The 14,805-nt window shown below is 34.0% G+C and overlaps 2 protein-coding genes across 3 annotated transcripts; both read right to left on the minus strand.

Annotated features, from left to right (window-relative positions):
* Nucleotides 1-388: 388 nt before the first annotated feature.
* On the minus strand, nucleotides 389-3,770 carry LOC108205376 (cytoplasmic 60S subunit biogenesis factor REI1 homolog 2). Its single transcript, XM_017375317.2, has 5 exons — nucleotides 3,532-3,770; nucleotides 1,588-2,139; nucleotides 1,289-1,458; nucleotides 889-1,107; nucleotides 389-788 (listed from the first exon to the last, which is right to left on the minus strand). The coding sequence occupies exons 1-5, from the start codon at nucleotides 3,634-3,636 to the stop codon at nucleotides 629-631; spliced, it is 1,206 nt and encodes a 401-aa protein (XP_017230806.1). The 5' UTR covers nucleotides 3,637-3,770; the 3' UTR covers nucleotides 389-628.
* A 748-nt stretch (nucleotides 3,771-4,518) lies between these two features.
* On the minus strand, nucleotides 4,519-9,433 carry LOC108212489 (uncharacterized). 2 transcript variants are annotated; one of them, XM_017384286.2, is made up of 4 exons: nucleotides 9,279-9,433; nucleotides 6,060-7,022; nucleotides 5,016-5,052; nucleotides 4,519-4,837 (listed from the first exon to the last, which is right to left on the minus strand). In XM_017384286.2, exons 2-3 carry the CDS (start codon nucleotides 6,890-6,892, stop codon nucleotides 5,016-5,018), a joined length of 870 nt encoding a protein of 289 aa, XP_017239775.1. In that variant the 5' UTR covers nucleotides 6,893-7,022; nucleotides 9,279-9,433; the 3' UTR covers nucleotides 4,519-4,837. The 2 variants fall into 2 exon arrangements, with proteins under 2 accessions (XP_017239775.1, XP_017239721.1); XM_017384232.2 differs by having other exon boundaries at nucleotides 4,519-4,840.
* Nucleotides 9,434-14,805: the final 5,372 nt, after the last annotated feature.

Genomic DNA, 14,805 nt, shown 5'->3' on the forward strand with positions numbered 1-14,805 from the left:
TACGATCCTTTTCTTTTATGAAAAGACCATATAACTTTAATATAACATATCTAATAAACAATATAATTTAATTTGTGCTCATAGTGTAAATATTATTATGATATTATATACACTTGTGGTTAAATTCCCCTGAACTTTATAACTCGCAAAAAATAATTGGAACTTCATCACTCGCAAAAAATCACTTCAGCCAATTGAGTGCAGGTTGTGAATTGTGATGGGTCGTATTCAAACACGGGCAATTGCATGTCACTGGACAAGTAACGAGAAAGCTGCTCACTGAAAAGGAAAAGATAATTTTATCTTTTATATATAGTGAGACTGTGAGACTGATCACCTGAGAACCAGTTCTAGTGAGACTGGTCACCAGACACCAAAGAAACAAAAAGGTCCAAATGGTTTCCAGTTCCAGGCATAATTCTGCAACTCATTAGTCTCGCACTACAGTGCCATACAAACTGTAAAATGTATCACAAACTCCAGAAAAAAATAACATCCAAATATGAGTTCATACATCTCTGTCACATTGCTAATTCACCCAAGCAATATATAGTATAGCATCGTATACTGAAGCATAAGCCACCAAACAAGATATGGTTGGTGCACTATGGTACTTTAGATGAAGATCTTAATAAGTACAATTCTTGGGAAGATTGCGAATGACATTACTCTTCATGCCGATCTTGGACCTCATAGCTTCCACCCCTGATCGCTGCATCTCCTTCATCACCTTCATCCTGACCCTGTTCTCTTTCGATTGTACAGTTGTCAACCCCATGCTCTTGTACCTGTTAAAAAAAATCCTTTTTCAGCTTCTGTATATTTTTGACAGGTACTAACGCTGTCAAAATATTCAATAGAAACATTTAAAGAAGATTGAAGGCAAACCTTGATGCCAATGCAACAGAGATCATAATGTCATTCTCACTCGATGGCCGAGGTTTCTGGCGGTAGTAGCGCATATATTCCCTTGATCCTAGTGCTTTTGTTGATATCTTATCATCTGTTTTTCGAGTAATAATGAGCTCAGACCCACCATGTCCAAGCTCAACCTCATTGGTCTGATCATCTGATGAAACTAGCTTCTTCCCATCCACGTCAACATAACTGAAACAAAAGAAAATATAAATTTTCAAAGCATGAAACTTAAAGCAATTCATAAGGTTCAACAAGCAATCAATGTACTAAACCAAACGTGTAGCTTACAGACTTACAGTAGAACAAAGGCTTTATAACAAAAAATGAAAGAACAAAAGCTCGAAACATATAACGGTAAGTTAGATAGAACCTGCTGCTGTAATCATAGAACTCTTCCAACTCTGCTTCTTCATCATCGCCACCATCACCAAAGTGCACTTTGCAGTGAGATTTTGCCACCATGTGTTTCCTGACGGCTTCCAAACTGTTAAAAGCATGACATCTCTCATTGCAATACAAACACATGAAGTCCCTCTTGACCTAAATTTGCAACATGAATGTTAGGTATAACTATACAAGTATAACTGAGTTCTGAAAGAAAATGAGTGGAATCTTTATCCAACACAAGAACATGCAAGTACGACAAGATATACTCCAAATGCTCATTACCTTGAGGCCAAGATAAGTGAGAAGACCAGTGGGATCACTCAAATACTCAACATCAGGGATGAAAAAGCCATGCTGCTTGTGCATGTGAACCATACAGCTCTCTATAGTTTTATGCTTTTGATCGCACATAAAGCAACAAGACGGATCCAAATCAATCTGCATATTATCATCTTCATCGCCATCAGAGTCTTCATCAATAACATCCATGTCAGCCATAGATTCTTCTTCACCATCGACCTCCACCCATTCATCACTTTCTTCGCTTTCATAGTTCTCTTCCAGCCTTGGTTGGGGAGTTTTCTTAAGATTACGAGGTGGAAGAGGCTTGATTATAGTAGCTCCCTCAGCTTCATCATGTGCTCCCTGTGAAGCACGCAGAATGTGACTTTTTGATTTGAGATGCTGCACATGAGCCTTGGAGCTTCTGTATCCTTTTCCACAGAGTCCACAACTGTAGAGCATTGGGCCTTCATTCGACTTATTTTTCTCTTCAGCAAGTGCAGCCTGTCTAGCTAAGAAGAGTGATTCTGTAACCCCAGGAACCCCAGCCACCTGATGAAATAGACAAAAGGACCCAAAAACTATAGTAAGAATCCATTTTCATAGTCCAATCTGACTCATGAATCTTTAACATGCAGCACCGTAAATGTACAATTTTCATAGTTATATGATAAATAGACTAAGAAAAACTGTGAACAGACAAGCAATTAGGAAAAGTAAGAGACATTCTCCCTCCAACTGCTATTTAATTCAAATATAGGCTAATTATAAATTAAATTTTTTTATTGTAATGCTCAAATGCAGAAATTTAATAACTCACATACAAGTGCCTCCACCAGAGACTTAAAACCTCAACCACTCATTACCAATCTAATTATCAGTATTAAGACATTCATCAACACACCCAACACCCCAATTCTTTTCTAGTCAAACCTAAATTTGAATTTAGACCCACACTTCTCCACTTTCTTCTTCTAATTATCATCTAAAAATTAGACATCATTTACTTGTATCATACCAAAGCCACTAGTACACAAGATAACAAATCAAAACTATCTCGAAAATGAAACACCTCCGCTAAATCCTTCTTCAAAACACCAACAAACTAACCGATAAAACTTAAATCACTCATCCTAAAAAGACCTACACCTCTTCCTTTCCTTCAAACTATCATCTACAGAGTATACTCCATTTACCTAAACTAAACCAAAGCCACTAGTACACAACATAACAAATCAAAAATATCTCAAAAATGAAAAACCAAGGTTCTCTTCAACAAACCGACAAAATAACCGAAACAAATCATTCATCCTAATAAGCCTACACCTCGCCATTCTCTTCTTCTAATTATCATCTAAAAAGTATACTTCATTTAAATTACACCAAAGCCATCAGTACACAGCATAACAAGTCAAAAATATCTCGAAAAATGAACCCCGAAGTTCAAACTCTCAACTACATTCTTCTTCAACACCTCTTCAACAAATCGAAACAAAACCTATCACTCCTAATAACCTACACCTCTCCATTCTCTTCAACACATCATCTCAAAGTAGACTTCAGTCACCTAAATTACACCGAAGCCATTAGCACACAACATAAAAAGTCAAAACTATATCGAAAACCAAACACCGAAGTTCAAACTATCCGCTGCATCCTTCTCCAACACTTCTCCAACAAACCGCCAAACTAACTGAAACAAAACCTAAACCACTCCTCCTAGCAAACCTCAATCCACCTCCTACCGATTCCAAAATCACCTCCAAAACACAAATCCGCAACACAAGCCTCTTCATTCTCATCAAAACACAACTATTACATTCAACAATCATCTAAAACCAATCAGAGCAAAATAAACTATAAACAAATCACAGAAACACATATACACACAATAACAAACCCTAAAAAAATCAATTAATCAGATAAACAAAGAAATAAAAAGACCTTGCGTTTGAGATTGTAGCGATGCCATTCAGATTTGTAATGAAGCTTCTGCTCAGAATCATCGGCGAATTCTTTGTTACAAGCGTTACAGCCCAATCCAACCATTTTTATTTCACTTTTTTTTCTCGAAGAAAATGATATATACGGCGGTGTAGAAATGTGTATTAGATATTTATAAGCGGCGACGGCGAGGAAAAATAAGAGATTATTGAGGTGACAATCGCGCTTGCGTATTGGTTTGGTCCAGTTTAATGTAGGCCGGGTCGGTTAGGTTAGGGCGGCCCAAGTCTTGAGTGCATTTTGCACAAGTCTAAAATTGTATTGATCTTCTTGAATTAATTTCACAAAGACAAATAGTTTTTTTTTTTTTTTTAATAGTTCACAAAGACAAATAGTTAATGAGGCGGTTATCTCCTTATTTTTTTAACGAAAAAAGCTTAGTTAGGAATTTTTTTGATATTTATATATTAGTTTTAATTAGATATTTATATATTATTCATTTATTCATTTATTATATGATTTATAAGTTAAAACTGAAAAAATCAAAACTGATGGACATTGATCAAAATTCAAAGTCATGTCGAGAATATGTTAAGTTCTTAATTTTTTTAACGTATTTTTAAAAATTTTAACCATACATTTATAAATATTAGATTTTTTAAAATATTAAGAAAATAAATGAAAATAATATTTTTATTTAAAGAATAAAATCAAAATAAAAAATACAATATGTGATCAAAACTTTTAAAAATATTCTTTAAAAGGCCAAAATCGATTGACTAAATGACTAACATATCCAAATAAAATAAAGGAACTAATTTGGTATATTCTAGCCTAGACTATTTTCTCCTCTGTATGTAATATGTATTGTGCAAGTCATGTGTAAATTTAATTCTGCTACTCTCGTTTCACTGCAAATTTTTTTTGGGGGGGGGAAGACCATCTAAGAAAATTAGGTATAAATGACGAAATTCTTGATGAATGCACTTCAACTGAAAGAATTGTTAATTGTTAATATATGAAATTTCAAGGATTTCAACTCTTCCAACATTTATAAACAATTTATTGAACTATATCCTGAAAAGAAACAAACCAGACAACTAAAAAGAAATACAAATACAAATAAGCAGCCTCAACATAATTACATGAACTTCAAAATCATGACTAGTGGGCACAGCTGAGAACATTATCTTGATTTAGCTTCTGCAAACTTCAGAAAAGTAGAGCGAGCTTCTTCACTGCTTTCAACTTGAATTGACCAACATAATCAAACTCTTTGTTTGATCTATGGAGCTGATCCCCTATGCTACTACATCACAAATGAATATTTAGTCAAGTAACTGAAAGCCTAAGCAACAAACTCGGCCACAGATGACCCCTAAATTTAATACCAAGGACCTCGTATCCAATGTTAGAACACCGCATATTATATTACACGTAACAAAATAAGAAAGGCCACGAGCAATGGATGCAAGAGACTATACCTAATTGTCAAAGAAGCGAGAGCGACGTCTTCTAGAACTGCAACATCAAACAATAACAATAATATAAGATAAGTTTATCCTCCATACATAAGCCAGCTAACAAGATAATTTGTACCTTATAACTCAGACCCATAAAAGAGAATCCACACTTTGTATTTAAATATTTATATATGTTTTTGTGCAATTTTCTTTACAAGGTTCTCGTGCAACTTTATACAGCTTAATTTCATTAAATTGACTTGGGCTGCTACTAAACTTTAGGCGCAAATCAGTAAATCACTGTTGTTATTTATCATGGCACTACAGCTAAGTTTTGTGGTACTAGTATGAAGCATATGTAACTTCAAGAAGGGTCCTGTTCCCTGACAACCGTGTGTCAGTTTTAAGGGCTCAGATTCAATCTTATTTTTTAATAGATCCGCTATTAATATCTGCGGACCGGCAAAGTTTCAATCCGCGGAAAAGCGAACTCCCATTCCGTGGATATTTATAGCGGATCCATTAAAAAATAAGATTGAATCTGAACCCTTAAAATATAGATCTAACGGCCCCCGTACAGTGTGTTAGATAACACCTCCCTGACACACGATTGTCAAGGAACAGGACCCCTTCAAGAAATGGCAGTTTCGTCAACACTATAGCAGGTTCAGAGCAGGCTCACCATTCTGGTGTTCAAATTATTTCGTTGTTTTATTAATATATAACATATATAATTCACACAACTAAATGAAGGGACGAAATAAGTTCTCCCCATATTTCTTCTTCATTACTTCTGTCCCTAATTTCGGCCTATCAAGAATCAATGTCCCATCTACAGCTTATTCAGATGGCACAGGTAAGTGAGAGAATCTGGTTTCTCTTAGCATATCAAGTATAAAAACCAAAATTAGTAGTCATCTACCGAAACCAAAAATCATAACCAATCAAAACCCACAGGACATAGATAATTAATATAAATCACAACAACAATCAAAATAGTAACGCTAATTTGAAGTTCTACTTCCAAGTGTTCTGCACAAAAACAATTTATATCATTTCACTCACCTGCGATGGCCAGTTGTACTTGAAAGACCAATGGTACTAACAAACTCATCTTCAGTCGATGTTACAGAACCTTCATCGGAATTTGACGTATCATAGTTTATATTTCGGTTTCCTCTTCTTGACTCATTTGCTCGTGATCTTCTCCTCCTCCTAGAAGTTCTAAAGTTATCAAAGACCTGATACAAGATACAAGATGTCCACCAGTTACCTTGAGCTCCAGGCAAGTCTTCAAAATCATCTCCAGAATCATCATCACCATACTCAATAACATAGTCCCCAAGTACCACCCCCCGTGGAACTTCTGAATGTATAGTGCTTAAAACATCGATTATCTCTGATGACTGCTGGAAGTTCTCCCAATCTAGTTGTCGTGCAGGATCAATTTTAGAGGGGCAGGCATGAGGATGCTCGAGCTGAGCATGTTGCCGAAGTTCATAGTAGGTACCTGAAAATGCACATTGTTCCTCTTCACAACGACGCCTTTTCTCATTCAAATGTACACGGGCCACTTCTACAATGGCCCATCCCGTAACTTCTCCTCTACAAAGGGGACACACAGGCTTGTCAGTGGCTTCAGGATCTTTTGTGTCAGTGCTCTCATTTGAAAGGGATGTCGCACTAGATGTTCTAGATGAAGATGACTCAGATAACATGCCATGTGCACTTTTAAAACGGTCCAGACAGTTAGAGTGCAAATGATCAGTGTCACATACAAAAGGACGACATCCTTTCACATAAGATGAGCATTGGAGGAGGACACCATTGTGAGGACATTCTAAGCATATAGGACAACTCACACTTTCCCAATCAGAATTCTGTTGATCTATTTCCATATTGGAAGTGCCTGAGTGGATGAAGTTTCTACTGAAATACTAAACCCATCCAAGACACACTCTTGCTTCGAAGGTAATATTGATCCAGTATATGGTTACAAATATATGATGTACAAACTTGACAATGCACCTGCAGATAAGCACACTGGGTCACAAAAGAAAATATATGTAACTGTAAATTTATATTGTTCAACCTTTAAATTTATATAGCCTCCCATGTGACCAATCAGATTTCAAGCCCCCCAATCATATTACTCCCTCTGTCCCATTTAATTGTATACGTTTCTTTTCAACTGTTCGACACGCATTTGAATGCTCTTATAAAATATAGTTCCGTAACTTATTTTTGAGATTTTCTTTTTCCGAATAAAAATATAACATCCAAACTTTAATTCAGAAAAAGAAAATTTTAAAAATAAATTACACAACTATATTTTACAGGAGCATTAAAGTCCGTGCCGCGTCCCCGTCCCCCAATGTATACTACTCAGGGGGACGGAGGGAGTAATATTTTTAATGTTATTTTTTCTGTGACACAAACTAGCCATATATTGGATATTTGCTGTCTAGCATAGTGACATATAGATGTAGTAACATTTTCCCCTAATTTACTAAAAATTGACAGCTTGTTAATTTGTTCTACACTGTGCATAAGATGTCACTTCATCTGGAATCAACCATAACTTAAGTAAGTATTTGCATCAACTATATCATGTCCACGTATGTAATGTATATATTTTTCTCACTTTTGGTTTTTAGGGTGTTATGCTTTAAAATGACATGAACAATGCAAATTGCCCAAAAGAAATAAAATGAAAGTATTGAACAGTAAAAGAAGGTTCACCAAACGTTCTAGAAACAATAATATACTAGTTAAAACTCGGATTATGTTCCTGGTCTAACACCTAAAAAGGATTAAAGGATGATGATAGATTTCTAAAGGATAATATTAACATTACAGCTATTAGTATGCCACCCATCCAGGGGGTTTCTATATAGCAATAGGGATGTTGAAGGTGCAGGGTTGAAACTCAACTACAAAATCTTTCCAGGAGGCAGGAACTAAATAGAATTGCAAGAATATTGGAGGTGCCAAGACTGAAAACTATAATTTTGAGGCCTAATGTTAATATATTATCAATAGCAAGACTGATTGTACAAAAAGAAAGGAATATTTGGACAATGAAGGCCAGCTTTACATGATGAGACTGCAAATGGGTTACTCAACCTTACAACTTAAAAGAAAAAGTAATATATTCAACAACACATTACGAATATACCAATAATAACTTCCTTCTCTCTTCACTAGAATAACACTCGACCTTCTTTCCACCAGCATTATATAATTAAACTATCTATACCAATGCCTCAGCACCAACATAGGTGATGAACTTTGTTCCTTTATTATATTTATCATTGGATTCAGCCCGTGTTCTAGTGATGACTCCATCGAAACACTAAAGGTCATTCTGCAAACTTAATGAGTCGAATCTAATCCACTGATATTGTATATTGTTTGCAGGACTTGAATAGGATAAGAATGTTATTAGATACAGCAAAGAAAATTATGGGGGAGGGAAGGAAGGATGTAAAAAGGGAATGACATTATCGGGGATGTGATGATAGAATGCATGAAACATCTCATACAACAAGTATAGAATAGAATGAACGCAACCCACATTATTATAAATTGAAGGGTACTTAAAAACAAATATAATGCCTTAATGAGAATCACATATCATGATTACTCAATTCATTCCTATCTCACACCATTGAGATTATATGCAATTATTGATCATCCAATTTCTTGCTCCCTTGTAGCATAAGTGACACTGTACGCGGTCCAACCCACAGCCTTTTTAACACATATATACTCGAACGACTTTCCAGACTTTTAACAGTATAGAGAGAATACAAAACTACTAAACACAAATACTTGCACAAATACACAAGAGTACAGGAGTTGTAAATACTTCCTCCAAATTACACAACATTAAAACTACAAGCAGCTTATCCTATCTCATTACGAGATCACATTAATAATTTTTTCCCGAGCCTTGATTAATTTATCACTCAATCCAAATTAAGCATCGTGTAACAATCAAACTCGTAATGCAATTACAAACATATTGTGTACTAATCCGCAACTATCAAACACTAATTTTCCAATCAAACACGAAACATCAACAAACAACATCACTAAAATCAATCAACCATAACAAACCTAAATTTCAACCTAACAAAAACAAAAAAAAATAAAAAAAAACAATAAATAAATTCAACATATAATATTGACATTCAAAGCAAATCGGATCTACTACATGAACGAATTGAACACATATACATACAAACATTTGTGTGTATAGATTTGAAATTAGAGGTAGACCTTGTGCTAAAGTGATCGCGTTTGGGTTAATTGAATCGGCATGGGTTTAGTAGTAGTTGTTGAGAGAATGAGAGAGTCGTTTAGGAGTCGCCGTGTGAAGTGATGATATGTTTTTTTGGCTGATCGGGTTTTTTATTTTTGGAAGTGATGATAATGTTTTTACTATTTGACTTTTTTGTTTTACTTAAAAATGGTCCACTTGATTTGTGAAAGGAATATTTGGGAAATGTTCTTTTTCCTGTTTTGGATGATTTTTTTTATATTATTAGTGGAACTGCATATTGGTCCGCTTCTGATTATAGTTTTGAATTCTTTTAATTTTTAGTTGGTAAATTAATTTGGTGATAAATTATAATTATTATTTGAGATTATTATAAATTTTTTCATGCCAACTTGAAATGTTATTAAACCATTCAATGTTGGCTTCTAGTCCTTCCGGGTATTCAGTATACGGGCCAAAATTTACATCAATGGTGGGAACAAGTGTTAAACATGGCAGATACAAGAAAAAGAGAAGAAGTCGTTGTTGTTTGTTGGTCTCCTTGGAATGATGTTGTCTGGAATAAAAAGTACACTCGAGTTTATGTTGTGATTGCTTGTGCCAAGTAACATCTTGATCAATGGAAAAACGCCTAGAAAAGTGCTGCTTGCATTACTCGACCTCAGCTTTGTGACGGGGATGGCAGTTGTGTCTGGGTGAAGCCACATGAGCCAATGATCAAGATTTCGGTAGATGCTTCCACTTTTCATGAGTTCAGTGCTTCGAGGATATGTATGGCGGCCAGAGATGAGAGTGGTGATCTGATAATAGCCAGGATAGTGTGCCTCGAAGGTTTAAGGGCTGTGGAGGTGATTGAGACGATGGCGGTGAAGGAAGCTCTCAGCTAGATTAAGGATCAGATTGTGGCAAAACGTGGTAGTTGAATCGGACAGCTTGGTGGTGATACAGGTTATTCGTAGCAAAATGCATATGTCATCTCCTTTGGTGCTCTAATAATGGAATGCAGAAGCTTGCTAGATAATCAGAACACAACGTCAATATCTTTTATTAAACGATCGGCTAATATGGTTGCACATGAATTGGCTCGTGCAGCATATTCATTCCCAGATCGATTATTTGATAGGAGTTATGTTCCTATTGATGTAGCTAAGACCTTGGATAATGATTTATATTAATGAAAGTTTCTTTGTTTGAAAAAAAAACATTTTGTTTAAACATTGTGTACATAGCTGGAGGGTTATGGATTGCGTTGAGCCGTTTGAAAATTGAGTATCTCCAGTTTTAGCGAGGAGATTCGGTATTTTTAAAACTGAGTTGAACACAAACTGAGTATATCTAAGTGGGATAAAATTTTAAGACGACTATGCTTAAATGTCAATTTTTCATCTTTTAAATTTTATCACGCTTAAAGTTTGGACACAAGAGTCCTAAATCTCACGAGTGCATGACATTAGATAGGAATGATTGGACACAGGATATTAGATTAGTCGAGAATTGGTCTCGTAACTTGTAGAGGTTTTGAGTGTTATGACGTTATACTTTAAAGTTCAGATCATTGATGGACAAGTGAATTAACGACAAAGAGGTTTCTCGCTTTTACGACGGGATACTTTGACGAATAAGCTTATCTCATTCATTTGACAGATGAATTCGCAATAAAAGTGAGTCTCATGTGTTACACATCATGAACCAAGGTACTATTTACATATATTCCATACGATACTTTGTATTGCTTTAAGTCAGAAGTCTTTACGGTTCTCTACCTCTTAGAGTAGGGGTATGATCTGCATACATTGTTCTCTCCCCAAACTCTGCTCTAAACAGAATAAATTTTGAATTAAAAATTTCCATACCATAAATTCGAGTTTTGAATTTCATCAACAACATATTAAAAATTATTTTTATGATATAAGATTTAGAGATATAAACAAATATAACTCTCAATAATCATATTATATTTTAAATTTATTAAAAGTATATCTAATATGAATACTTATTATTCTAAAAAGTAAAATATTTAAAATAATCTATAATTTTCTAAGATTAAGTTGGTTATCCGGACTAATAGAAAAAAGATGACGATAAATATCAACATTACTTGATGATCCAAAAACTTATCCAGACATTAATCATCGAGATTCAAAAAATCAGCCATATGTTATGTAATAATATATGTAGAAAGAAAGTTGAGAGAGCTAGACAAGAGAAAAGAAGTAGACATGATTGTATTATTCATCTCATCACATTGCAAGCTCAACAAGTGGCTTTTATAGGCCCTTGGTAGATAAGTTACAAGACAAGTGAAAAGTCAAAAGTCACATACATTATTGATAGGTCAATCCAAGAGCCAAAAGTCATGAGGTCAATCCAAGAGCCAAAAGTCATCCACCTTTATATTTCATAACACTCCCCCTTGGATGACTTGTATCAACGTCATGCCTCGTTAAAACCTTACTAGGAAAAACCCAGTGGGAAAAACCCTAGTGAAGGAAAAAGAGTACATGAGTTGTACAAAATAAAAACATATCGTTTATGTCTCCCCCTCGTCACGATATAACTATAAAAATCAGTAAATATGTCGAAGTCTGCTCATAACGTGTACTAATTTCTCGAAATGAATGGTAGGAAGTTCCTTTGTGAAGAAATCTGTTGGATTCCTTTAATCATCATTCCTTGCACGTAATGCTGCCTGCAAAAATTAAATTCATAGCAAAAGAAAATATCCACTATAATTTATTCAACTTTTGATCCCCTATTTCTTTACGCCTGCAAAATTAGCTTAAAACTTTATAGAATATGTTAGTGGAGATCAAATAAAATCACTTTGTAAGTTCAGGATTAACACGCTCTTAAAGCGAGCGATCCCTTAACAATGAACACTAACCGAAAGCGGAGACTTACTTTAAATAATTATGTCAAACCATGTATGATAAAACATGTCATAGTTTACTTAGATACGGTACCTCAGGACCGAGAATTTCTTTCAAGTGTTCAGAAAAGTTAGTGTACTATCGTGTATTTATAATCCTTCTGAGATTCCCATACGACAATATATCATTCATCTAAGAGTAATTCTTCTTTCAATATATACACCAAAAAAACACTTTATCACATAATATAACATCAGGTGCAACTCAATTCAATGTTAACTAGAAACACATTCTAGTTTCCATCTGCTCTGGCCAGAGACTTTATGAGTTGTCACCTATAGATATACAATGATAACACGTATCTGTCCCGAATCCCTTTTCCATTTGAGAGGGTATAGTTCTCGAGAGTTTATTATACTGCTTCTGGCAGTTAAGATCCTTCTAGGATGATTATTGTCAAGTGGGTCGTATAAAACTTAAATTGAACATTCACATATTGCGGGATTATTTCGCAATCAAATAATCATTTCCACCACAAATACTATTACTCTTCATAACCAACACAAGGTTATCATACAATTATTTGAGCTTTACATATCTATAATTTCATTTTATTTTCGCACAAATAATCATACATATCCCACTGACTTGACACCTTTGGGTGTGTGAACTGCAGTTTCAAAAACTTCTCTCTATTTTTTTTTAGAGATAATGATTCATAGGGCGCACCACTTTCACAACTTCTGTTGTGAGAGGACTACTGGTCCAAATAATTTTTCTTTGTAATTGCCTCAATTATATCATTTATTCTTTGGCCAATGTTATCAATATTTTCTAACAGATTATGCTTCATGATCCTCATTGTTATCAATAACCTCAAGTTCTATAAATATCATCGACGTCGATTCGATTTATGGTTCCACTTCATTCTGGACAAGGCATAATATATCGAGATCTCAATATTTTTCATTATTTTTATTTTCTTTAATTTGTCATGTCTATAATCTCTTCTGGAGATCCTTCAATGCCATGTCTATAATCTCTTCCGGAGATCCTTCAAAAATTATTGATTTCTCAATCTAGCCATCACCAAATAATTTATTTAAATGGGGAGAGATTATGAAAAATTTGTTTATATGATGATGCGAATCGATAAATATGTGATACAAAATAATCAGTAATTTTTATGGACGAGATAATACTCATTATGAGATGCACCAGCATTATAAACATATATTTTAAATAATGAATCTCGCATACTTCAGGCTGCGAGTTGATAATACCTTTGTATACAACCATATATTTCACAAAATATCTCACTGTTCAATAATATGATATTTTCATCTCATGACATATCCTCATTAATTTATTCTCAAAGATGATAAATCACAATTATATCTTTGCTGGTGATCAATTTTCCTTTATAAGCAAATAATATATGTACCACTGAGAAGAAGAATCTACAGATTCTTCAACAAAAGTGCATATAAAATTACTATTCGCATCTTTAACAAATTGAGGTGGCTTAGCTAGTCAGGCCAAACTGTAAACTTATAAGTAAACTTCTGGTTTACTTCAAAATCAATTTCAATTATGCTTATTATAAATTAGTGGAGAATCTTTCTCCAAAATACTTTTAGTGTCATGAATTAGATTCAATATTTAAAGGCCTTAATATCTCAATGCGATAAATTATATAAATTTCATTCTTCAATTTTCTTGGGAGAGAATAATTGCATCAATACTTTACATGCTCTTCTGGAGTAAAATGTACTTCTGAGAGTAGATAAAAATATACATGCTCTTCGAGAGCCTTATACATGCTCTTCCGGAGCTTTATACTTTCTCTTACCGAATCTTATATTTAGAAAAACTATAATGAGGCATCCTATATAATCCTCCCCTTTGGATGACCCATTTTAGATATGAAGTATTGATACTAGTCATCTTTATATCAATCAAGATAAATATTCCTTATACACATAATAAGAATATGACTTAGAGAATTTGTAATGTCATGACCATTGCTACTATCATGGTTGATATCCTCTGATTTTCTAATACTGTCACATTATGGTACGATATCATTTGTTGCAATTCATAATCATTTCATCAATAATTCAAATTTAATAAACCACATTTAGTCACGATATCAACTCATGCATTTAACACCCCAAATATTTCATCAATTGCATAATATTGTATCTGCGGGACATAATATAATATTTATTTAATCAAAATCTATTATATCCAAATATTATATTATTCTACTATATCACTCTTCTGGAATGTAATCAAGTGTTTAAACACACAACATTGATTTTATAGACCTCACTCAATATTATATTTATGAAAAATATGATCAATATCCATTAGAAATTTCACAAAAATTAAACACAACGTCAATGTGTGATGATAAAAGAATTTTATTATATAGAGACAACTTCTAGTTGTTATTACGTGCAACTTCTGGGTGCAATCATATACAATCAATCTATTAAAAACAACGTCAAATAGGTGCTGTCGATAATACCAACATCATGTAGCTCAGGTGAGATAAAAAAAAAAAAATCACTTTTACAAATGTTAAGTTTTAAATCAATTATAAATTTAAAGACATGGAGTGATATTAACATTCTATCAACATCAAGAATAT

This window comes from Daucus carota, chromosome 1, assembly GCF_001625215.2.
Source record: "Daucus carota subsp. sativus chromosome 1, DH1 v3.0, whole genome shotgun sequence".
In the NCBI taxonomy this organism is placed as follows: Eukaryota; Viridiplantae; Streptophyta; class Magnoliopsida; order Apiales; family Apiaceae; genus Daucus; species Daucus carota.